Source organism: Catharus ustulatus, chromosome 5 (assembly GCF_009819885.2).
Source record: "Catharus ustulatus isolate bCatUst1 chromosome 5, bCatUst1.pri.v2, whole genome shotgun sequence".
In the NCBI taxonomy this organism is placed as follows: Eukaryota; Metazoa; Chordata; class Aves; order Passeriformes; family Turdidae; genus Catharus; species Catharus ustulatus.
Window position 1 is genome coordinate 20074433 of NC_046225.1, and position 26827 is coordinate 20101259.

Here is a 26827-nt window from a genome sequence, read left to right on the forward strand (position 1 = left end):
TCTTAGGAATACAAAGAGTCACCTATTGCCATGGGAAGGCAGTCTGTGCTTGTCCCTTGTAGGTGGAACAGCGGTCACACAGGTAAAACAATAATTGAATGTTTTGATAAAATTAGTCACATGTTGAAGAAAAAGAAGGACTATAAGTGTTTCAGAGAATGCTTGGACTTCGGTTCTGCTGTTTTGTTTGCAGTCTGTGAGCATAAAGTTTTCCTTAAAGTAAAATTGCCAGTGTTCCACAGACCAGACAAAATTTTGCTTCGTAGACCATAGGCCTGACAAAATTTTAGGAAAAAAAACCCCTTTGATTTCACAGCTGAAGTCTACCTTAGGAAATAATTAAAAGGAAGATACAATCTTATGTAAATGCATAGCAGTATGCTATTAATAGCAGAAATGTTTTGGGAGCACAGTTTTGTAGCTCTGATACTACTCACCCTTCTAATGAATATTGTTTATAACACCAAGTTGTTTCCAAAGCAAAACAGGCATGTCATAGGATTTTTTTTTGTTCCTGGGGAAGCTGTAAGATGCTGATTGATGGTGTGGCATGAAGATAACCAGTGATTTTATTAAGTTGTCTGACTATAGAGGTGTAGTACTATTTGGGTAGACAGCATCTTTTTGATTATTAGCTGAAATCTCTCTTTCTTGTATAGGAGAACCAGAGAGTACCTTTTTTTTAGCTTCAGTGTAGGAGTTTGAGCTGATTTGTTGATTATTGTTTTGGTTTTTATTTTGTTGAGGTTGTGCAGAGACGCCTGAAGGTATGAGAGGGATTTTGTTGGAAATGACATGTGAGCTATATCGTGACCTGGCAACAAGATACTCCAAAGTTGAATGACAGATAGTGAACCTGGAGATGCTTCAGGGACTGGGCTTCTCTCTACAGAAGTCAGTCACGATCCGAGTGGATCTCCCAAGGATTACACCTTTGTGCCTGAATTATCCTCCTTGGCTGTGGGGGCCATTCATGGAGTACCCATGAATGCCACTATGTTAGTTGCCCACTTTGCTGGTAACAGACATTTTAGTCCTCTTTGGAATAAACTCCTAATATTACAGGAGTGGTTTGCTAGGGGAAATGAGGGGTGGTTACCTCATGCCTTTTTTTTAAGGCAGGGGTAGGAAGCTCAATAATCTTCAGGCTTTTTTCTATTGTTGCAACAAGTAAAAACACACTGTTACTGTGTGTTATATGTACAGACTGGAATGTATAATAGTTCTTACTTCATTTTTGTTGTGCTGTGAAGCTCTACTGACCTACCAGAAGCAGAAGGTTTTTACAAGATTATATTAAATTCAAAAATTAAATAACCCAGGGCATCCTGGCTACATTGCTGTTCTACTATTTGATAACTATGACTCTACACTGAAGTGGGATTGCTCACCCCCAAGGAACCCCAAAGCATTTTCTAGTCCTGGGCAAGGACAGGGTGCATGCGCAGGAATGGCTTTCACTCACCATGGCTGTGCAACCCCCTCGTGGGTGAGAGATGACAGCTGCTTGTCAGCATGCCGTAACATTCCACAGCAACTTGAAAAGAAGTGGATAGCACTGTGGCAAATTGAAACTGGATGGACAATTTCAGAAGGTGTAATTGCCCAGTAAGCACTGCTACACCAACTGAGTCAGTGGAGGAGACAAACTGTTCTTGTGGAGAGTGTAGCAGGATCTGTGATGGTCGGGACTTCCAGTGTTACATTTCTCATGTGAAATGGCCTCCTCTTCCCTGGCAGCTTTCAAACACTGTTGCTAGGGGGTGAGCTGCTGATGCATGGGGACCGTAGGGGCTGTGTGCCAGGCACAGCAGTGCCAATCCCACACCCTGCCTTCCAGTACAGGAGCAGGGCAGGCAGCATCTTGCTTGCTTGCTGGGGTCCCGTGGGATGGCAGGGGGCCTGTGGGGAGCTGCTACAGCTGGTGGCCAGAAAGGCTGGTTTGCCTCTTGGAAAGGAGAGTTTCATTGCAGTCAATGCCCTTTGTTCCTCCTAGGCTTTGCAGCTGAGTTAGAAGAATGGGATGGGGAAGGTTTGTGGTAGAAGCGTTCAAAGCTGGTGTTTTAAGTGACCCTTTACTCTGATGTGCCAGTTTCCTTATTCCCAGGGTCTCTCTCAGCCTGGTATCACTGGGATATATAATCCCCTTCCAGCAGAGCTGCTAGGGAATGTCAGCATATTTTGCAATATGCACAACTGTCAGTTGCCTAATCCTGAAAAAGCACATGTGTTAAGCACATGATCCCTTCAGCAGAGGGAACACACTTAGAAACTGGCTGCAATCACATAAAAAGTACTCCCTAGACAACTTTGTTTTAAAAGTTCTGTTATTTCCTTGAAGTTGTTTTCGTGTACTTGGTAGCCTTGCATTTACCTCCTCTGGAGTTATCCATAGCATTCATGCTGCATTTTCTTTTCTATATCCCATTCCTGCAATAATATTAAAATTTTTAAAGCAAAAGAAAATGCAAGCCTGCTCCTGGGCATTACTTGACGTCCTGCTCTACTGGCAGTTTGAGTCTTTGTTTCCTTCTTTGCTACTTATTTTGCTACTTATTTATGTAGAGAAAATGGGATTAAAATGCAGAGGATATCAAACTGTGGAGTTTGGCCATCAGGGCAAACAGTATGGAGCTATGCAGAAAAAGGAAGGCATCGAGATATGTTGTCCTATCATGAAATGCTTATGCTGCCAGTAAGTCCTTAAGTGATGAAGTACCATAAAGGGATGGACTGCAGCACTTTTCATCCTTGTCACTTTTGTTTTTCTGTGTTTAATTTGTAATTTCTCCAGCCCCTTTATCAATTCTGTTTATCTTACAGGCTGTACAGGTTGGGTAAATTAAATTGATGACTTTGGGAATACTTCTGCATGGAAAAAACAACCAAACTATTGTCACCATCAGTGTGTTCATAAAGTTCCGCAGTTATGTTTTTAGGACCCTCTCATACTAGTTTGTTACCTTTGTAGAAAAGAAATTTAAAGACAGGACTAATTATAGGAGCTCAAGGAGATACTTGCTCATTGAGGACCATGAACTAAATATGGGGAAGAAACTAGGTTAGCACTGGTAGTCGTTAAGACAAATTCTTACATTGTTAGTAAGGCCTCTGTTACAAATAGGTTCCAAAATATAAACAGTTCCACTATTTTTCACTGAAAAATATTGTTGAAGGTTGCTGCTCCTTGATGTAGTCACCATTCATGAAAGCAGATAGCCTTCTCCATAAAAGTATTATGACTGACAGGTCAAAACACAAAACCCTTCTGATCCTGGTCTATGGACTGTAATTAATTTTTCATCTAATCTAAATTATTATATCATCATGTGACAGCAAACCACAAGAGTTTGTTCTTACAAGTTAATTAACGCAGAATCACTTAGCCAAGCAAAATCCATTGTGAAGCCAGAGTTAATTTATAAATGTTAACCTTAACTTGATGGCAGTATGTAATTGTAACTCCTGTAGAGACGGTGAAAAGAGAAGTGTTTCTAAAACTTGAATATTTATCTTCAAGAAGGGACAGATCATAGTAATGATGCAGAAATGTACCACCTGTTTTTTAGACACAGAATGGCCTGGTGTACCTCAGTACAAGATCTGCTGAATAGAAACTCAGCTTTTCTGTTTCAAACGTGACCTTAGACAATCTTCCTGTGTTTTGGTTTTGCCAAATTCACGTGCTATTGCACCAAGTTGCATACTGAAATGAATTGTTTGCATTAGTTGGACAGAGGCGTATTTCTTGCTGTGCTCCTTTAAACAGAGATTTTTTTGGCTATGGTTATTTCACACACAACAAGTGGGAACATTCACTGACTTCCAAAATTCGATGTTCATTGTCTTTGATTTGTTAAAAAGTAACTTCTTGTCACAGACTGACTCACCAGATCAGTTCCTCTCCATTAGCTAGCACCAGCTCAAAGCAGTGATGTGTCTTGTTCAGATGCACAGGTGTAGGACATTCAAGAATTGTCTCTAATATTTGTTCAGCAAGCGAAAAGCCAGTATTCCTCTGGTAAATGCATTCTTACTGGAATTCAGTGTTAAACATCAGTTTTGTGAAACTGACAGATAATTTATGTGAAACTGGACACACATGCTCTCCGCAGGCATAGCCAAGCTGTCGAGTTCAGAAAAGGAACTAAAAGCAAGGGCGGCAAAATCTTATCTGCAGAAAGCTTCCAAGTGGGTTTCTATACTGCCACTGCAGAGAAATGCAACACTGTAGTACAGAACTTTGTTTTCTCTTTCTTCTTGAGTCGCTTTTTTAATAAAAGCAGTGCCAGTTGGGCCAAATTTGTGATGGTATGTGATGTAACAAATCAGACGGAGACAAGCTGAGTCAGCCCAAACCACCATACTCATTTTAATTAAGATGCTTTACAGCTAATTTACCCGGAGCCTTTCCTGTTGAAACGCTGGTTACTAACGCAGGAACTATTCCCTCTAGTTGCAGGGGCTGTTGAAATGGGGCCGAGGTGGCACCTGTTTTGATTTTCCATGGGTGCATACCAGCTTTTACCCGGCATTTAAAGACATGATAATGGGGGTTTAATCCATCCTGCTCTGCCTTTAATCAACAGAAGGAGTTTAGCTCGGTGTTTCCAAGACTCCATAAGAAACAAAAGAAACAACTACAGAATACAGGGGTTGAACTTGGTGTTTATTGGGGGGAGTTCTTTTGAGGTTTTGTTTTGGTTTTTTCTCACCTTATACTTGTCCTGTAGCATTCTGCACTGAACTTGTGTGATTTCATGCGGACCTGGGAGTGGATGGGGTGTTACATTCAGCCAGTGCAGTGAGCTGACAGCAGAGCTTTTCAGACACGTTACTTCATCCGGCCATCTGTTTGGTTTGAGGGAAGGAACAGGAAGATTTCTTACACTACAGATATATTAAGAAAAGTCAGAAAATTGGACGTATGAAGCTTTATATTTTCCATTTATAATACAGTAGTTTGATTGCAGTGTATAAATCACTGAGTTAGAACACTTTAAAATGAAGTTCTGGCACTCCCACTGCTTCAAGTAGCATTGTTATTTATAGATATTACATGAAGGCTGATGTTATGTTTAAGTGAGCGTTAAACAGTTCAGGCTGTTGTATTGTTGCTACGCACCAGAGAACCTCTGTCAAAGTGACTTTGGCACCGCCGCGTATCCGCCTTTCTCCCTTTGTCTTCCAAACCTTTCAGCAGTGTTTGCAGTTATCCATGTGCTCAGCGATGGAACAACCTATTGTTAGACTAACAAGGGCAAAGTCACACTGGGATTTTTAAAAAAAGAAAAGAAAAAAAGCAGTTCTTTACCCTGCCTAAAAGATTGTTAAACATTAAACTAGCCATACCAAGGAGTTTAGTGAAAGCAAACACTGTGGGTTTGCTAGACTTAAACCTAATAAAGTAGAAAGTTAATAGGTACAGAGTGTTTTTGGTTTTAAGAAAAAAAACAGCAATGACAATACATCAATGTAAATCAACAGTGCTTTAGAATGTTTAATTAAAAGAGTGAGGGTGAAGTGAAGCCTACAGAACTCCAAAATTTGGCCACAGACGTCTTCTCATGACTTGCAGAGAGCCCAAACCTCTCTGATACTCAGGTCAGAATAGCTCCTGCTGGAGTGTATAATTCTTATATTTTTTTTAATTGATTGTATTTATTTATTTTAGTTTTAAATCTTCAGGCCACCCACAAAAGTTGCTGTGCTTTGTCCCATATCAAGTGACAGGTGTGGCAACAGGAAAATCTGGGGTTACATATCATCAGGAGGCTGATTTCCTTTCCTATAACTAATAAGTCATCATTTGCAATTAAAAATGTGCATGCCTCTCAACACATCTTGGATATTGGGGCATCTATCTCCCCAGTACTCCTTGTGAACAAAGCTGCTGATCATATGTGTAAAATATAAAAGGCAAAGTATAAAACACAAACTGCAGGAGAGCTCAGACTGGTTGCCAGGAGTTGAAAGGTTTTCACTTAGACTGAGTGTAAAAATTTGTACCTTCTTTGGCATTCCTGGAGTGCCCTGGTAAAAGCTTTTCATTACAAGAAAAAACAAACACCTGCATCAGTTTTCTGTGCCTGATGTTTTCAAATCAAGTGGTTGTGTTTCAATCTATAAGATTTCCAAGGGAATAGAGAAGAGGAAGAAGGGGAATAGAATACATGAACTCTGAGTATCCCTTTCCTCTCTGCAGTAAAAGCACCACTAGAGTGTTAAACTTGCTGTTGAAGTAGAAGGAATATATGGGAAATATAAGTGTTCTATATAAACAAGAAAACAGGCCTAATATTTTAAATCCTCTAGCTACAAGAGGAGGAATATTGTTGGGAAAAGTACTGAGAATTCATACAGATTTAAGTGGGGAATTACTACTGAAGGTTTTTTAAATAAAAAGCAAACCAACTAAATGAAAATGTCACCACCAACAAAAAAATGGTCTGTGGGTTGCAGTGGTAATGAACCTTTGGTGAAATTACTGAAGTGTTAAAGGTATGTTTGTGGCCTGTGGAAAGACAGAAGTGCCCAATAAAAGCTATCCTCCTGCTGGTGTTCAGAAGGAAATGAGGAAAATAAAAGGCTAGGCAAATCAAGCAGTAGTGAGGAAGGGAGAATGATCTATGGTGGGAAAAAGAAGTAATAAATTTAGAGAACTGTAGAAGGTTTACAAAGAAACCAGTATATCAAATAAGGTATTTGATATAGATATTACAGTACTTTACTGGTGTATTTTCTTTAGTAAGAGTATGGATCTGAAGGCAAAGGAAGCAGACACACTCCTCTTCTTTAGTAAGAAAATTCTGAACAGAAAGCAGCTTGAGTCCACTTCAGAACAGGAGCAGCAGGGAATGAGACTGTGCAGGACCAGCAAGGTCTTAATGTGATTACCTGCAAAGAGAAAGAGAATCCTTGTGAGAATACTGTGGGTGCAAATTGGGAGCATGGGCAGGGAACTTCCTCAGCACTAAATGTCCAGCTTGGTTTTGCTCAGGTCACAGCTTACTTGATACATCATTCATTTGTATGGTTTCTATTATGTTTTGCTTTAAAGAGAGTTTTTATTATAACATGATGAACTATCTCCTTCTCTCACTTTTTCGTGTTTTAAATAAGTCAGAAATGACTGATATAACAGCTTTGTAGAGAAGGTTTACGTAGACAAATTTTCCTCCTGGTCAGTAGTAACTTTGAAGTTAGATAGTGTTCAGAAAAGCATCATTCATAAAAACAGCAGTAATGGAAGCTGTAATGAGACCAATGAAAAGGGAACAATTGTGCTGTTCCTGCTATTTTTTCCCCCTTAAGCAAGCAGAAAGGTTTTTTTTAGTACACAATGCAAACAAGACAGCTGATGTGTCTGAATGGGCTTTGGGATTCAGTAGATAACCCAAAGAGAAATTAGCAATACACTAGAAGTTGTGCTGCATTTTGATTTATGGCAAAAGCAGTATTCAAACAAATTTGGGTTTAGTGTGTATTCCTGTCATCTCATGAAATGGGATCTGAAAATTGAAAAAACATGTGTGATGACAGAGGAGGAAAGTGCTATTAATCAACACCACTTTTGTTCATGTCTTCAAAGCTGTTCAACCACCTTTTTCATTTTTATCTCTTCCTAGGTTTTCAGCTTAGCAGGCATTTATAATCTAAAGTGAGCTACAGTAGCAGAGGGACTTGTTCAAGATCAAGTACCTCTATTCCTAAATTCTTTCTACTCAGGAATGTTGGATGTTTCAAGAATGAGGATGTTATTTTTTCAAGATACTGCAAATTAATTATACATTAAATATACTCTTGTTTTTAAAAAGAAAAAAGAAATAAAACTAAAAAATCAATTCTTATCATTTGTTGTAGTTTTTACCACATCAGGATCTGAAAAGGATCCAAAAATATGTCAGTCTTGAAATGACCTGATATGGGAAATTTTGATAAACTAACCACTTTAAAAAAAAAAGATATATGAGTATATTTCTTCTTCATACACAGAAAGAGTACAGAAAAGCAGGTATTGAGCCCATATCAGCAGGTTAATACCAAGTCTGGTTATAGTACCACAGCACTGGCGTTAAACAGGATTTCCCTTCCAGATGTGTTGTCTTAGCCCACGTGTGAATAGAGGAGGGGATTGCTAAAGTTCATGGAAATGTTTTGATTAAACTGTATAGTGCTTGGCTATATTCTGTAAACAGCACAATATTGGCATTTATGTTGGCTTTTCTATGGATTCAGTGTTGCTTAAATCTGTCTTCTCTGTGAATTAGTATGGAACTTCTCTTTCAACAGGGAATGCAGTGTTTTGCCTGAAAAGTACTTGCAACTTTTCTGTAGGACAGAAGCTGATCAGTATTACATTAATGGAGATGAAGAGAAACAATTTTTCATGTTTTCCCTGGAAGATACAATAAACAAGAGGGGATGAATAGCACAAAGATGAACAGCTCCACAAACGAGTTTTTTGCAAAACTACATAGCAATGTCTATTCAATGTATGTGTGTGCATTAACACTGGTGTTGGAGAGCTGCATCTTTGCAGCAGAAGCATCATCCTACACTGTCTAATTTCTTGGTCATTGCTTGGTTGTTTGCCTCTGAGTTTCCACTCTGGTCTTAATTTAACTTTTTGATTTACAAGGTTTAGCAAGGTTGCACTAAAGCCAGGGCACCAAGTAAACACTCCAGGTTTCTTTTGCCTATGGTTGCAAACAAAAGGCTATGAAAATGTGTGCTTTTTTAAAATGTACTTGAAAAAGAAAGATACCTCCTCTTGACAGGAATAACAGCTCCCATAAACCCATGTTGTTGTAGCTTGTACGTTACCAAGGTACATATATCAATAGGGGGAAAAGAAAAGCAAAGGACTGTTTGTTTCTTCAGTACCCTTACAACAGTATCATTTGTGCCTTTTCTTTTTGTAAATGCATTTTTCAAACTCCATAAAAGCGTATATCTGTCCTCCAACTTTAAAACTCTGTGTACACACAGAATTGTGTAGCGTGTACATTTCTGAAAATGTCAGGATTTTATTTGTGTCATACTTTTATTAGGAGGATGTGAACATGACCTTTGGAGTGCTTCAGATTGGCAGAATCCACTGATCTAGACGAATGTTTAATTTCAATGTAGAAACAAATTTTGCTTATACAGTACTCTAAATTCCTACACATGTTGTATTGAATGTATGTTCTTGTTTAATGTGTTAGTAATGATGTATGATCTATTGCAGTCACTGTGAAATTTTTTGAGTAGGTATGTCATTTTCTCCTGCCTCTGTTCATACGCTGATGTTCTTGGCTTCAGCTTTTGTATCTAAAACAAAATAATGCCTTCACAGGTTGTATATTCTTTTACCTAACTTCTTCAACATGTTAAAAATTTGTCCACTACTTCTCCGAGTTAGCCAAAACCATTCTGTGTTATTTCACAGACATTTCATAAAGTAGGTAGGACTTTCTTGGTAACTTGGAGGAGGAGGGGGAAGTGAGTGCTTTTACTGTGTTCCTTTAAGGAGGCAGGTATACATTAGACAGTGATGTTAGGTAAATGTTGTTGGTTGCTTGTATTTCAGATTAATTTACTTGGTACTGAAAGAGGGTCCTCTAAATGCTTTTGGCATTCTTTCCTCAGCTCCTGTCAGTGGATGGACATCAAACAGTATTAAATCACCTGGAACAACTGCCCCAAGTGAAAAAGCTGCAACAGCACCTCAGCTAAATGAGCAAGACACGCTGGTTCAGCGGGCGGAGCATATTCCAGCTGGGAAGCGCACTCCCATGTGTGCACACTGTAACCAGGTCATTAGGTGTGTATCTGCTTGCTGGGGGCACTCTTTGAGGTGTGCAGAATTGGCTGTATGGACAGACCCAGAGAGGGATGATGAATGGAGCGGAATCCAGTTGGCGACTGGCCACCAGGATTGCTCCCCACACTCAGTATTGGAGCATGTCCTGCTTAATATCTTTGTTAATGGTCCAGACTGGGATCGAGGGTGCACTTAGTCCCACTTCTTGGTGACTAAGTTGGGCAGGAGTGTTGGTCTGTTGGAGTGTGGGAAGGCCCTGCAGAGGGATCTGGACAGGCTTGATCGATGGACTGAGGTTGGCTTCATGAGGTTCAATCAGGCAAAGTCCTCTGTCGTTCACTTGGGTCACAACAATCCCAGGCATCACTACAGGCTGGGGCAGAGTGGCTGGAAAGCTGCCTGGCAGAAAAGGACCTGGGAATGCTGGTCAACAGCAACTGAACATGAGCCATGTGTATGCCCAAGTGGCCAAGAAGGCCAGTGGCATCCTGGCCTGGATCAGTAACAGTGTGGCCAGAAGGACCAGGGCAGTGATTGTTCCCCTGTACTGGGCACTCAAGTGCTGTGTCCAGTTCTGGGCCACTCACTGCAAGAAAGACTTTGAGGTGCTAGGGCAAGTCCAGAGAAGGGCAACAGAGCTGGGGAAGGGTCTGGAGCACAAATCCTGTGAGGAGCGGCTGGGGGAGCTGGGGATGTTTAGCTGGAGAAAAGGAGGCTCAGAGAGGACCTTACCCCTCTTTAAAACTGCCTGGAAGGAGGTTGCAGTGACATGGAGGTTGGTTCAAAGGAGTCAGCAGGGTTATAGTCAGGTCAGCAATAATTCTTTTATCATTACGGAAATAATGTTCCTCAGGTGGTAGGACATAGCCACAAGATGTGATGGGGAGGTTTAGATTGGATATTAGGAAAAATTTTTCACCAGTATTATCTAAAAAAACTGAGAATGAAACTACAGTAATTTCACGATTATAAGCCGCATCATTTTCACTAAAATTTTGGTCCGAACCCAAAGTGCGGCTTATAATCAGGTGCGGCTTATATACGGACAAAGAACGAAAAGTTGCTGTTTTAGTTTGGAGGACAGGTGTCTGCTGAGAAAGGCAGGAACTTCTCTTTGAAATGGAGAATGTAAACCCCCTCCCTCCAAATTATTATAATTTGGAAATCAAGGGGCTTTCAGGCAAAGATATGGGAATTAGGAATAACAATTCTTTTCTAGGGAAATTAAAATAGAAATACAGCACTACAAAGAAACAAACCCCAAACCCTGACACAGTCAGAGTACAACCTGACATCCCACCAGGCAGGGTGTTGGTAGCAGTCCCATTAAATGGTGGCTGCATCCTCCTGCAGTGACAGATGTGATTCAGTTGAAACAGTGGTCCTGTACAAGGTGCAGTTTCCCTCCGGAGGTCCAGTGGTGATGTGGAGAAATCCGGTTTTCCACTGGAGTCCAGTGGAGAAAGGGGCTCCCTTAGTGTCCCAAAACCTCTGTTTTTATCTTGGTAAGAAATGTTGGGCTCTTCCCCCTGGCTGGAGCAACTTCCAACGGAATGCAGTAATTTTATCAGTCCCACAGTGGGACTCAATGGGCCATTAGCAGACAGTAACTCCCTGGAAGAAGGATGGGGTGTGAAAAGATAAAGAACAATGCCTTGCCTGGTTTCAATGGATGGCCCATTAGCAGATTATCTGCCATTGAGATAAGGATCACTGTCCCCACCCTCAACAGATGGTGATAGAACAGATACCTTTTATCACACTCTATATTGTAACATGCGGCTTATAATCAGGTGCGGCTTATGTATGGACAAAAAACCAAAAAGTTGCTGAAACCCAGAAGTGCGGCTTATACTCAGTGCGGCTTATAATCGTGAAATTACTGTACTTTGTAGGAAAAATATTGTGAACTGCTAACAATCACAGTCTTACAGTCTATTTTATGAGAAGCCCAGAAAGTTGGATGGATGGAGTAAATGTAAGACCAAAGAAAAGTAAGCAAGTTAGTTTGCATGTATACACCCATTCCCATAGAATTAGGACTCAGCTAGTTGGAAACGAGTCAGAGATCATAGCCTTACAAAGACTAATGTTGATTTCTAAAGTGTAGTTTCTAACTGAGAAGAAAAATAACATCTATAGAAGAAAAGAAAGTGATGTTTTAACAATTAATAGGACTGGATTGTTAATAATTTCCTGCATTGCTGGATTTCAAGCTCTTTGATGGGCTCTCTGGCCTTTGGACATTATGGTAGCTCTTGTCCTTGACTTGTATGACATGGATAGAAAACATTAAGCAACACAAACACAAATTTGCCCATAGAGATTAAGTTAAAAAGTTTGGCTGATCCCATAAGATATCCTACCATTAGCCAGAATTTTGTACGGAGGAAGAATTGAATGTAGGTTGCATTGTTTAGTCAGTGATTTCTGACAATTAGTCATGATTGTCTCATTCAGGGAATTATAATTGCTTTTATTGCCGGCATGCAAATCATCCTCATTTTTATCTACCTTGTATTTTATTTCTTCCCTAAAATAGAAATATTTTAGGATTATTGAGAGATATGTAGTCTTCAAAAGTGTTTCCTACTTGCTTATTCAGTCATTTGTATTGTTGAACTACAAGGGGAAAGTAATGGGTTTTTAATTGTATTTTAAAATTTTTTTATCTGTATCCCATGTTTTCAGTGGACAAAATAAGAGAACTTGCATGATTAAAGAAAGAGACTTTTTTGATTAGAAAGTTCTGAAAAATTAGGAACTCCATAAGCTTTTATATATTTTGCATTCATTATAGCAGAAAATTAGCCTTTCCCCCATGGGTTTTTGTAGCCTCTTGGGCCCTGGCTTGGATTCTGCATCAGAACCAACCAATGCAAATCGCTTGATCTTTAGTGGTAATTCACTAGCAGTTCAGTTAGCACTGGGTTAATTTTAGAAGACTTTTTACTAATGGATCTGTGATGTTTTGGAAAAGTTATTCCTACTTCCACTGGATACATCAAGGAAATAAAAATATATGAACCTAACCCCCTTGATGCAATAGAAAATACACACATTCCCAACACGGGTGCACCTGTGCATCTTAATCCAACAGTTTTTGTGCTTCATTGCAAAATCAAAGATAAATATCAGAAAAGGTATACTTATTTTTGGTGTGAGATTCATCTGATTCCTTGAACAGTTTGGCCTATAGAATAATTCTGTCTGTCTTTACTGTTCTCTCCTTTTTGTTCTCTAGGATTTGGATTTCTGTCTAGTAAATAACATGCAAGAAACCATTCACTTTTTTTTTCATACTGTTATTTTAGTTTTAAACCAAACACAGATATATATGCTGCATCTATATGCTGCATATTTCATACAAGAGACTTCATTGCCTTTTACAGCAGTTGTGGTGTATCAGGGTGTGCTGGTGCTCACAATTAATAAAAGAGATGAGCTGCTGCCCTCTAAGTACGGCAGTGTATTGGTCTGTGGAGCAGCATTTACTCCTTAGTGGATATGTAAGGACAAACTGCAGAGGCCCCACTTGACTGTACTTAAGCCATTGTCACCTCTGGTAAGTGACACCTTTTCATGAATAGTAATTGGTACCCACATCTGACTTCTTTGTAATTTGCTGTTGTTGTTTAAATCCTTATATTTCTTCATATGTTAAATGCCTACTCAATTATTAAAAGCAAGTGTTCCGAGATAAGTTGATGTGCATTAATCAATGCCAAATATGCCTCATGTTCACAGCATACAGTGGATGTGGAAGACTGCAATGGCATTTTGAGTTCAAGTTCTAGCATAATTACACTTCATGCCCTCAGTGGTAGCTTTACCTATGAAAAGGTAGGAGGAGGATCAAATGGCATTGCATTGTACATCTGTTTTGAAGCCAAAATGCATTCTGGAGTTGGTTACTTTACACTTGGGCATAGAGTAACCATGGCTGGATGAGTCAAAACCTTTCTTAGAGACAGCTTATAACTTTTTAATATATCTTCAATTATTCACACAGTAATTGTCCGAAGGTTCCAGTTTTTTCCAAAGCTTCATTAAGTAAGCTTTTCTTTCCATGTCTAAAAGAATCAAAGCTGGAAGCAAACTAAATTTCTCTTGATCTGCTTGCTGTGACGGTCTGGCAGACTTCTGGCATTTCCTGATGAGGACTTCTGGTTCCCAGACAGCCTTACCAAGTTCTGCTCTGCAGAGTTGGCTCTTCCTTTGAAGTCCAAATGTGTTTTCTCTGGATCGCCATTGAGAGCATACTCTTTGGCATGTCTGCTGTAAATGATGATTTGGCATTGGCACCTTTTCATGAAGCATAATTGTTTTTTAAAGCAAAAGGCAAAAAGTACAAATGGTGCTTCCCTTCTGCACCTCCTATACACAAATTGCACAAGTTGTATACCGTGGCATTTTCAGGGGAGGAGAAGAAGAAACTTCCAAGAACACAGAACTGCTGTATGGTTAACTGTGAAGCGATTGGCCTTCCTAGCAGATGTGGAAATCCTTTTTGATCTCTCTACCACCAAATTTCAGTTCTGGCTTGCTGTCATAACACAAACCACATGAGAAACCAGATTACTGGCATACTAATATATTACATCATGATCATACTGATGAAGTTATATTCAGTTACAAATGTTAAGTAATTGAAATTGCACTTATATTTCCTGTATGTTGCTCACTTCTCTTTTCAGTTTGCCCCAATATCATTGTTGCATGCAGAACACAGATGTTTGAGGTGACTATTAAAATCATGTACCTGGTGATCCTTTGGAACATTGGATTCTGCAAATTCTATTGTAAATCAATCATAATCTCTTTCAAAGTAATAATAAATAAATTATTAGTTCATTTTCATCTCTGAGTTCTGTTCACGTGGTCTAGGTGGTGATGCCAGAAATTTGTTCAGAAGTGCTCAGCATGTCAAAGTCACCTGGGATAGGGGCACATTTGTAGCCAAATGTTGCCAGTTGGGTTATCCTATATCCCATTTGGACAGTAGGAATGTGGGTTTTTAGCACTTTTTTACAGACATGTTCTAGTTGACAGAAACATGTAGGATTTTTATTGGTTTTGTTTTTAAATAGGGAAGAAATGAAGGATGGAGCCATCTGCAGCCATCTTCCTAGCATTGCATCCCCCTTGCTACCTCTGTCAAATTGCATGAGTGTAGGCATCCTGCCCCCTTTCTTAAATTGGGACATTAAAGTCCTTTACAAATTAATAGAGGAAATAAATACCTTTCATTACTGGAAGCTATCATTTTGATGGCAAAATTATGCAGAGACCGGGAACACGTCCAAGTTCTGAATATCACATTTTAGTGTATTTTACATGGCAGGTATTTTTTTGTTTTTTTTTTTCTTCCATGTGCTTTGGGGTAGCTTTTAAGTTGCAGGTATCATTAAGCCACAGTATCAACTTGACATGTTTAAACTGCGGCCTGATTGAAAGTAAAATTGTATTTAGAAAGTGTTCTTCTGGACATGTGTGCACATGGAGCCAGTGCACTAATGGAACACCTCGCAGACATTGTGCAGGGCACAGCCCCAGCTGTCTGGGGGCTTTGGGAGAGCAGCTCCATAGGTGCACTCTCAGGCTGTTCCCCGTCTGTCTGCACTCCTGCGCACTGTCCTGAATGGCTGACCTCAACATGTCAGGGCTGTAAACTCTGGAGAGCTAAATGCAGCAGATGTAAAAATTCCTCCTCCTCCTCCTGTTGCTAGCATGCCTGCTTCTCATTGCAGACCCGAGCCTGTCATTTCAGTGCAGATGGCCAGAAACTCAATCCTACCTGGAGCCATGAGAGTGTCTTTAGTGTCAGCCCTGTGTTAATGAATCTGTTAAATTAGCCTGTGCTGACACTGCGCTCTGAGGGCACTTTGTTGTACATAAGGGCTTGTATTGTTTGATCAGTACATAACTGAGAGGGCATTGATGTAAAAAGGTGCTTGTAGAGCAGAGGGAGGGTATCAGGTTAGGTCAGTGTTTGCACTGCTCAGGAGCGGGGCTGGAGAGCTGTGCTCAGCCCTGGCTCCCTCCTTAGAGAACTACAGGCTTCTCTTCAGGAGCCCTTTTTCACTGCTTTCCCTCCAATAAACAGGGGTGAACAGAAGAAACTGGCCCAGATTAAATATGTTTATCATTTTACAAGGGCTTTGGATTATCCTAAATCTTTGAGTCTATCCCAAGTCTGAGTCCCTTGTGTTTGACTTCTCATCCTGCTGAAAATACATAGTGACATTAGAGAAAATACGGAAGAGAAACCCTACACTCTGTCCTTGATGAAGTTGCCCTCTTTCCTCAGCCCACTTATATTTCCATTTTAGAATCAACATAAACAAATTTCAAGGTGGATTTGGTGGGATTCTTTGGGGTTTTTTCTTGTTTGTTTTTTTTTTTTTAATTACTGTTGCTTTGTTCATATGAAAATCTTACACAAAAATGTTCTTGTACTTGCTTGGTTTCCAAAAAGAATTTTAGCAGCAGGTGGTCATATTAGTACCTTTCAGGTTTTTTTCAGTGTAGTATTAGATCAGAAAAAAAATTAAGTACTCCTTGAAAGAATTACATCTTTATTTGTGTTGGAAACCAGAAAATTGGTGAGGGAGATGAATTTGAACAACAAAGTTCATCTGAAGCCTAAATTCTGGAATTGTTATTTTGCATTTGCAAATGAAAGAGGAAGCTGTGTGTTTGAGAAAGAATGAACCCTATTTTAATACAAAAAAAAATCCTCTTATAACTAGGATGGATTATCCTGTAAGAAACTTATTGGATAGGGACAGTGATTGAATTTTTGTCTCAGAATAAACTGATGTTATCTGCTCCTAGTGGGGTCAAGTCTATTTATATTTGTAGTCTCAATATGAATGCAGACTATAGGAGAGCTGATCATATCACTGAGTAAAATATCTCTTTGCAAGAGATGGAATTGGGAACATGGGAAAGAGTCTTCTTTGCTTCCCTAGCAGACACTTCAGCACTGTATTTAATATAGTTTTAAAATAAGATTTCTGAAATGCAGTGAAATGAAAAGAATTAGAGTTTATTGTGGGTGGGCATTTCTAGGTGAGAGTTCAATGGAGATGGATACACTCAACACTTGGGGCTTTCTTAGAGCCTGTAGGAGAAAAAAGGGGTCGGGTAGTGTATGTGTGTGAACAGTATAGTAATGACACAGAGCTATTGCAGATAAATCTATTAACAGAGCCAGCCCAGGTGCATTTGATGACAATATCTCTTCTTTCTAATCAGAGGACCCTTCTTAGTGGCTTTGGGAAAGTCATGGCATCCAGAAGAATTTAATTGTGCCCACTGCAAAACCTCTATGGCGTACATTGGATTTGTGGAAGAGAAAGGGATGCTGTATTGTGAGGTCTGCTATGAGAAGTTCTTTGCCCCTGAGTGTTCAAAGTGCCAGAGGAAGATCCTTGGGGTAAGTGACCAGCAAGTGGCCTGTTTTTTGGTGAGAACGATAATCACAGTGTTCAATGCTTCTCTGCTGTGAAATTCCATTTTATCTGGCCCAGTCTGCATTCTCTCAAACGTATTCTTGACACACCTTTTATGCTCTCGTCACATACAAAATACGTCTTTGGATCTTCTAATATTGAACATTCTCAATCAGTTTAAGAAAAATTGCTGTAGTCTTCTTGGCTCTTCTAAGCTCAGCACCTGTTTTCGTGAAGCTGTTCTGTAGCTGTTGCAATTACCAAATTTTCCTGAGTAAAGTGCTTTTAATTGGCAGAATTTTTACAGGATGGGAAGTGAGGGAAGGAAATAAAAAGAAAAAATCTTCCTTAGGTGAGCTGAGCATTAAGAACACAGTGCTTGCTAGATGTGAAGTTCTGAAATATTCCCAGTGTTAGTGTAGATGGAAAGACATTATCCTACTGGACACTGCTATTGCTCATTTGAGCGTGCCAGCTGATCGGCTGCTGTTTCACTGCAGACAGCGATGTGTCTGCATTCTTGTGTAGCTGGGGTCATGCCGGGCTCTGGCAGCACAATTCTCAAGTCATATTTGGCACTATAGCATATTCCAAAACAACACAGAGCAGTCATAATTTTCTGTGTGATGTCTTCTGATTAACTCTCACAGACTTCAAGAGAAGGCAGAGATTCTGCTTTTCTTATTTCAGAGGACTATTACAGGTGAGATCCTGATTAAAATTAAGAATTTGAACAAATGAGTTGTTAAAATTTGTCCAAATCTATTTCAAACCATCCAAAAACCCTGAAAGATCGCTCATGAAAAATAAGGAGATGTACCATAAATAAAGCACCTCATTAAGTTTAACATCGCAGAACTTGCGTGCACAACCCATTTTCAAAGTAGCAGTAGGAAACCAAGTATTCTAGAAATGAATCAAGTGTGGAGGCATGGCTACCACAATCTAGTCATCACATCGAAATAATGTGTTCCTAACACTTTTTCTAATCCCCACAGGAAGTAATAAATGCTTTGAAACAAACTTGGCATGTTTCCTGCTTCGTGTGTGTGGCCTGTCATAACCCCATCCGCAATAATGTCTTTCACTTAGAAGATGGTGATCCCTACTGTGAGACGGGTAAGAAGCAACACAAGCAAAGTTTGCTGCAGCTGTGCAGGAAAGCAGAGCTCAGTAAGGTTGGGGGAAAGCAAATAATTCCTTTTTCTCAAGCTGCACATTAGGAGTGCCCCAGCAATTTCAGGTAACTTTGATATGTCAATTCAAAGCAACAACTGCTGCTGTAGACACTTTAAAGTTTGCAGCAGGAGGAGTTAGTGAGGATGTTTTTTTATCAGCTTCAGCAGCAGCAGGCTTCTTGCCACTGATTTTTACCTATTCCTGTTAAGCCCTCACTGTAGTACCAGTGATACATCAAAGTATTAGTTTTAGGCTGACTTTCTAGTTTGCTTTAAAATCATCTAAGTTTATGTAATTCTGCTTATTTACCAAACACAAGCAAATGCCAGTGGAGTAATGTGTTTTTCTCTGAATAGCATTATTCATAGCCTCAGGGACTTCCAAAAGTAAGCAGTCTGTCCATGTAGTTTTTTGCAGGATCAAGGATACAAGAACTGTCAGGGGAGAAATACAGAGATTCAATTACAGCACTTGAAAGCCTGATGAGCAATATTGCATGAACCATGTGGTCTAGAAGTTCATAGCATTTCTGGTTTGGTTTTTAGCACTTCCAGATAATCAACATTTTTTATAAAATCATAAAATAGTTTGGGTTGGAAAGGGCCTTAAAGATCTTCTGGTTCTGATCCCCCTGCAGTGGGCAGGGATGCCTCCCACTAGACTATGTTGCTCAAAGCCCCATCCAGATGGCCTTGAACATCTCCAGGAATGGGGAATCCACAGCTGCTCTGGGCAGCCTGTTCCAGTGCCTCACCACCCTCACAGAAAAAAGTCTTCCAGTATGAATGTACTGTTTCAGCTTAAAGCTGCTCCCCCTTGTACTGTCACTGCAAGTCCTTGTAAAAAGTCCCACTAGGCCCCTTCAGGCACTGGAAGGTGCTGTAAGGTCTGCCTGGAGCCTTCTCTTCTCCTGGGCTGAACAACCACAACTCTTTCTGCCTTTCCTCAAAGGAGACGTGCTACATCCCTCAGAGCATACGTGTGACATTTTCTGGACTTGTTCCAGCAGGTCCACATCCATCCCATCTTGGGAGCCCCATAGCTGGATGCAGGACTTCCAGTGGGGTCTCAGGAGAGCAGAGTAGATGGTTCAGAATCCCTCCCTTGCCTGCTGGCCCCTCCTCTTGTGGTGTAGCTCAGGATACAGTTGGCTGTCTGGGCTGTGAGTGCACACTGCCGGGCCATGTTGAGCCTCTTGTCAACCTATTATTATTAATATGAACAGTGTTTACTTAGGTTGGTTTTCTAGTTTGCTTAAACCTTTCCATGTACCTCTCTGAGCTAGGAAAGAAATAAACAATTTGTAAAACAATTCCCACAAAATGGAAAAGAGAAAAATTCTATCAAAATTATGTTTTCATGGTGCATGCTGGAACTGTCAGTTGGACCCTTGTTCTGGTTTTCCTTCTACTTTTAGGAACATTGCAGTGTCACTAGGTGTAGAAATGGATGGACCAGATAAGATTTGGCATGAAATTCTAATGACCTCTTTGGAACCTAGATTTCTTTCTGAGCTGATCCCAAAGTTGTTCACAGTGGGTGCCAGGGAGAGTGTTAGGTACTGTAAGCATGAGGGAAGTAGGCCAATTTATCCAAAATTTCTCTTGTCAGGGCTGCTTTAATGAGATGTTGGCAGATACTAAAGGACACGGGAGGTTATTGCTAACTCGGTGACAAATGTAGGGTGGGGTGTTGCTCCTATTGAATTTGTGGAGCAGCAGAGGAAACAGTTATATGAGCAGCATCCTCCAGTGTGACAGCATGATGAAATTTCATCCTGAAGCAATGTGAAGCCCCTAATCCTGGAACCATTTGATGATTCAAAAATAGTACTGGAGGAATCAATAATTCCCCTTTGGGTGTAAAGCTCATGACAGGGTTCTGTTAAGGGTCAATTCTTGTTCCTGCCACCAAATGATCCACATGTCGTGCAGTGCATTGATTTGTGCTACTGTTACAATTCCTGTGCAAAATGTGAGCTGGAAAAACTGTGATGAGACGTCAAGTATACTACACTTCTTGCAAAGTTTATTTCTCAGATAAAAAGTTGCTAGTGCAAGTTAATGCAGACACAATCTGTGAGGTGTTATTGGCAGTGATACTTTGTAGTGGCTCTGGCTCACTAACTAGATGTTAATTTGAGTTATATTAATTTTTCAAAGACTTTCAGTCCAGCTGGAGTTATGAGTCTATGACTAATTTTAAAGAAGTAAAGAGTAAATGTCATTGCCAACTTTCCTTCTTCCTAGTGCAAAGGAGAGTTCTAATTTTAAATCTGTGTTTGAAATTATAACAGCATCAGCTATTAGTATTAAAGGGAGATTAATCTGCAGAATGTTCTGGGTTTAGATGTTGAGTCTAAAATTATAGTAAAAGTCTAGATATCAACAACTTTGAACTTTTTTTAAGTGCAGAGTTAGTAGCCTCGTTTTGAGAATGCTGTGTGCGGGAAGTACTGATATGTGACTATGTAAAAAGTCTGCCTTGGAAGGCTTCTATGGTATCACAATTCAAGTATGCAAAAGAAAGCTGATGCCCTTCATTCTGCCTTATCTACTGCCCTTTCTTCAGAAGAAAAGCCAATAAACTTATCAACACAACTACAGGCCAACTTACAAAAGGTTTTAACTGCTGGCACCAGGAAAATATCAGTAAGATTCTGTATAACCACAAATGCAAAGAGCTGAAAGAATATGGTCATGAGACTGTGTCCTTCAGGGGTTTTGCACAGGTCTGTCTTACCATTTGGTATTTTTATTGTCTTTCTTCTTAAACACTTAGAAATTCCTTCCAGTAGCGTGCATTAATAGAGGTGATCAGTGAAGCGGTTTCTTGCCACTTGCAGCTATCATGGGCTTTGCTATTCCAGAGCACTTGTGTTCCCCATACTGCTGAGATGGGGATGATTAATTTTGGGGAAAGTCATCACACAAAACTCTTAGTAAACAAAACCAGGACTTTCCTCTTTCATCAGATGCGTCTGATGATCCTCTGTGGCAGTAAGCATTAGAGCTTCAGCAGATCTGTACAGTCTTGGTGAGAAACAAAATCCACTTCTACCCCACTTCCTGCCCGTTGTAATTCTCCTTTGAAAATGACCCCTGGCATCTAATTTCCCAGTCAGAGGCAGAGTGTTACTATGGTAGTAACGCTCTATTACTGGTAGATGGAGTCCACAGCTTCATTATGGCTGTCACTTTGACTGTAGTTCTTCTTATGAAGACATAATGTTGCATGACATGTTTGCCAGGGTAGTGTGCCGGTCCCAAATTCTCTCATGTTGTAGCACTAATGCCACTCTTGTCTCTGCAGGAATGAAAAATTTGCTTCCTAAAATGGGGTGTTGAGAGTTGAAATAAGTGAAAAAGACCAGACAATTTGGGCTGGAGAAATGTGTGGTTCAATGCCATTTGTTTTAGTCCTTGCTCCCTGAGATTGCTGAAGAAGCTTCTTGTCCTTCATAGTAGTGAAGGGGAAGGGTTTGTTTTGGGATTTTTAAAAATTTTTTTAAAAAACATGTAATGTACTTTAGTGACTTGAAAGGTATTCTGACTTGATCCAAATTTCTAGACTCTAATTAGGACAGAAGCCTAATGATTACATGGTTTTGAGTAGTGCAGTCTGGGGCAAAAACTGTGCCAGAATGTAGGTCAGAGTTCGTTACTCTCTGAGAAGGTCTGTAGTGTGAACAGCTGGGGTGTGCTTTCAAAGCAGAGCTGGAGAAAATGTAAGGAACATGAAAAGTTCACATGGGTGCTCTCAAGGAGTGCATTTCCCCCTCTCCAGCACACTGTTGATCTCAAGGAAATGAAACACCAGGAAGATGGAAGCATTGCCCACTTGAAAGGATGAGGAAAAGAATTGAATTAGCAAGAAGTCAGCATCCCAGGCTTTCGATCTAGAGGCTCTTCATTCAATATACTCAATTCTAATAAAGCTTATCAAGTCCAAACCTATTTGCCAATGAAGGAGCAAAGCTCTCAAAGGGTCAGTCCTGCTTTTCTGCTTCAAAAGCTGTTTGTATCTCTTTGCAGATTACTATGCCCTCTTTGGTACAATGTGCCATGGCTGTGAATTCCCCATCGAAGCTGGAGACAGGTTTCTTGAAGCCCTGGGCCACACTTGGCATGACACTTGCTTTGTATGCTCCGTAAGTAAAGCTGCCCTGCCTTTAAGCAAACCTTGGCAGTAATGCTAACCTGACCCATATGGGAGTTAACAGCTCTAACCTCTCTCAATCCCCTGAGCCCAATCAAAAAGTGCTTTCCCAGTTATTTGGAAGGTGTGTTGCTATTGTAAGCCTTTGGCGCTGGTGTGTGCAAAGGTGTCCTGGATTGCAGCCCTGTGTCCCAGCATTTAACCCTCAACGTTTACTTCCTTTGAGTAAGTGTTTTGAAGGTCATAAGGGAATGGGCTGTTTCCAAAGTAGCAAGAGTGCTTTTGACATAACGACACTGTAGCCAAGGTATTACTAACATTGTATGAACAGAAAGAGAAGTGCCAATCTTAATGATTGGGTTTTTTTTCTTAAATTCTGAATCTAACTGTGCTCCCACTTAAACACCTCTTGTCTTAATGGAGGTTAGGCTTACACCAACCACTGGTATTACATAAAAAAGAGTTTCCCTGAAAAAAAAAGATAATTCTTACTCTTTGATTATATTTATGCATAGAACACTACCACGATCTGGCATTCTGAATAGTTATGGCACAATTCATCCATCTGAATTGGGTGTTTTCTTTTTTCTTCAGGTATGTAGTGACAGTTTAGAGGGCCAGACTTTCTTCTCCAAGAAGGACAAGCCACTGTGCAAGAAACACGCCCACTCTATCAACATCTGATACTTGGAGCTCTCTTGTGTAACAAATGTACTGAGCAGAAAGGTTAAAATGTCCATGTTCAATAATTGGTTAAAATTATTATATACAGTTTATCTAAAATGAAAGAGAGATGTGGAAACTTGCAGAAGGAATTGCAGACTGATTTTTCAGAGTGTTTATAATTTACAATTCTGCTTCATAAAAAGAAAGCTATCAGGAATTGCACCCAAGCCAAAAAATTAGAGTGTCTTTATCTCTGCACTTCACACATTACTGTATTTCATGATTTTATGACCACATTTATCTCTGTTTTATAATGAGAAGTGAAGTATGTATAAAAGTAAATACCTGATATTAGAAGTCTCGGTCTTGCTACTACTCAACAAATAAAAGGAGATTGGATTCAGCAATCCTGATGACTTTATTTCAGTGATGTTTTTAAAGTGTGTCCCAGAAGTATTGCAGCTAAACTCCATTAAAAGGAACTCAAAGTAAAGATAAGAGTACACAAAATAGATATTCTGAAACTTACATTTTTTAAATCTGGTATTCGTATACAGGAAGCCTCCTACACAATTACCTGTACCTGTGCCTTTGCACTTAAATTTCTGATGGGTTTGCAAGGGACAGAGGTTTTTACAAAGCATTTAAGTGGCTATGCTGGTAAAAAAGAATATTTAGAAGATGCCACTTAAAACATAAATGGGATGCTTTTCTGTAATTTATGTACTACCAGAACACTAGGCAAAACCCCCTGCTGCAGAGGGTGTCTTTGATAGGTGAAAATGTCAGATTAAATCTTAAGGGAGCAGGGATTTCAACGCTTCTCTTTGCAGTTCAGGTGTTAGGTAGCTTTAAGTGCCTTGTAAAGCGGAAATTGTGCTGAATCTGCAGGTAACAGTGGTTTGTATCCAGAATGTGAGATTCTGGTGTTCAGTGAGGGAAGCTGCTGAAGTGCAGCTGAGGACATTGGTTTTTTCTCAGTACATTCTTTACCACATAGCTCATGAATATGTATATTGGTGGTGTGCCAGGTAGCGTACTGAAAACTTTCTTGCTCAGCTGTTAAGATTTTTGCTAGTTTAGGATTAATTTTTCTCTTTTCTTCCAGATGTAGGGAATGTACTGTTAAATGATATTCCATTGGTTTAAGCAGCTCAGTGCCTCTGAGATCTTGCAAGGGAGCAGAGAGACAATGCTGTCATTATGAATTTGCTTCGAGCCAGATCAGCCAACACTGTGGCTTGATATGAATTTTACATCCACACAGAGAGGCAATGGAAGACCAGTGCACCAGCTCAGTCCCCCTTAGCCTCAAATTAAGACTTAATTGGTTTAATTGGAATGATTGCAGGCAACCAGGGTGGAGGTGGTGCTCCTCTGCACAGGGCGAATGTGCTTCACCAGAATCGCACCAACAGAGAAGGGGGGGTCTCAGGACCAGAGTAGATTCCTGAAGGAAACTGAATTTACCTTGCTGTTTGATTCAACTGGGGTGTCAGAGGTGAATTGTTAGTCTTTAGTGCTCTTTAACCATTCACTGGTTTTGTTGTTGTGGAGTGGGTTTTTTTACTGATTCAACAGATAGTTTTATCCATGAAACCATGGATAAAAAAGTTACAAAACTTTGCCATGGTTGAGTAAAGCAATTGTAATGAGGAACAAAAAAATCAACAAAAGAGGAGGAAAGAAAACCAAAATTACTGTACTGAAATATGAAAAAGTATTTGGCTTTTGATTAATTCAGTGAGACAGATTCACATTGTGGGGATTGTTTCACTTTGTTTTCTGAAGTTGTTTTTATTCAATATTACCACATTTCTTTTTTAACTTCCAGTGGTACAGAAGAAATTTGGTAAAATTGGTGAATGTTGGTAAATAAGAAGAAATTTGGTGGTACGGTATAAAATGTTTACACTCTTCTAGATGTACCCTTTTGTGAATTTGGCTGAAAATCAGAAGGGTGGAAGCAGACTGGACAAGATACAGTTACAAATAAGCCAGGTTGCTTTTTAAATTAGGTGGAATGTGGAGAAATGAGACCTACAGACAGGGTTTCAGTGGAGCGTTGTGGCACATGTGTGAGGAAAGAGGGGGAAAACGCACAGGAAAAGGCGTTCCATAATTTCTGCAATTCAAACCTTGCAGTCTTATAACGTAGGAAAAAAACTTCTGTTTGTCATTGTCCTTAAAATCAAATTAAAATTTTTTAGCCTCATAATTTTAATTTTAATTTTATTTTTTAATCCATATGCTCTAAGGTTTGACATTTTGCAGATGTTAATGAATTTGAGGACAAAAGCCTGAAGGGCTCCAATAGAACTGCTTCATTTAGCTGCTTTGCCTTTTAATTTCTGCTTTTATCTATTTGTTTAAAATTTTAAAGGAAGCATAGAGTCACTGATAGATAATGAATATTTAATGGCTTTACCAAATTATATAAATCAATTAAAAGGAACATAATTTTTATCATTATTTTAATAAGTGAGATTTTAGTAGAGCACTTTATAATAATGCCATATATCTCACTGAATATTTATTATCTTTTTTGTTGTTGTTGTTTAGAACTATTTAATCCTGGTATTATTTTATTTGTAAGCCTGCCTTTACCTCTAGAATCTTTTGGGGTCTGAGTGTATGTGTTTAAATATACTTCTTTCTACATGCATGTACATTGAGAGACAGAAGTATAGATGTGAATTTGAATGCAGACTTGACATTGCAAAAAATCATTTAGGGATTTCACAAGATTCCCAACTGTTTTTCACGCAACACGTTTATAGCATTCATGTTATGAGGAAATTTTACAGAGTCAGGACAGATATATTAGTAACCTAACTACTGTAATCTTCGCATGCAATTTCAGTCATTGTTTTTCTTCCAAAACCAGCTGTGAGAGAATTTGGCTTAACTGTGTTTGAAGGTAGAATGTCTTTATAAGTGAATAATTGATCCATGATGACTGTTTCAGTATGTTGTAATGAAATAATTCAGGATTACATGTAAATATAAATGCTTAATATAACAATGCCATAAACTTAAAAGCAGGAGTTGAGTTGTGGTTCAATGTGTGTTGGTCTGTTAATTGCGTACCTATTTCTTCACAGAGCTGCTTTGCAAACATTATTTTATGCTAAACTGACAGCTGTTAAATCCTGGTGATTTCTCTGCTTGTGTTTATTAATCTTTGGCATTAAAGTTTGGCTGTTCACATTTGCAAATTTAATTATGATTGAAAAACATAACAAGCAAATAAACCCTACTCAAAACCTAAAATTCTGTGTCTTCAGTTATTTTGTGGTTGTTGGATATTTACTTTTCCTGAATCATAACTAGTGAAGGAAACCCATGATTGTACACATGAATAGATAGCATTTGAGCTGCTCATTCTTCAGATTTTGTGGGTTTTTTAGCTTTGTTTTACAGGGAAGGACCAGTGAGTCCTGGTGACACCAAGGTGACCATGAGCCAGTGATAATTCCTCTGAGACAAGGAAGACCATGAGCCTCCTGGGTTCCATTGGGCAGAGCATTGCCAGCAGATGGGAGAAGTTATCCTTCTC

The 26827-nt window shown here is 39.5% G+C and overlaps 1 protein-coding gene across 4 annotated transcripts in view; it reads left to right on the forward strand.

Annotated features, from left to right (window-relative positions):
• The window catches only part of PDLIM5 (PDZ and LIM domain 5), a 127927-nt gene extending 101386 nt beyond the window's left edge, over nt 1-26541 (forward strand). For all 4 annotated transcript variants that reach the window (XM_042779274.1, XM_042779275.1, XM_042779276.1 and 1 more), the window contains 5 exons: nt 9634-9808; nt 17069-17249; nt 18264-18384; nt 22479-22594; nt 23197-26541. In XM_042779274.1, the coding sequence (XP_042635208.1) occupies nt 9634-9808; nt 17069-17249; nt 18264-18384; nt 22479-22594; nt 23197-23286 (683 nt within the window). In that variant the 3' untranslated portion in view covers nt 23287-26541. The remainder of the gene's footprint in view (nt 1-9633; nt 9809-17068; nt 17250-18263; nt 18385-22478; nt 22595-23196) is intronic.
• Nucleotides 26542-26827: the final 286 nt, after the last annotated feature.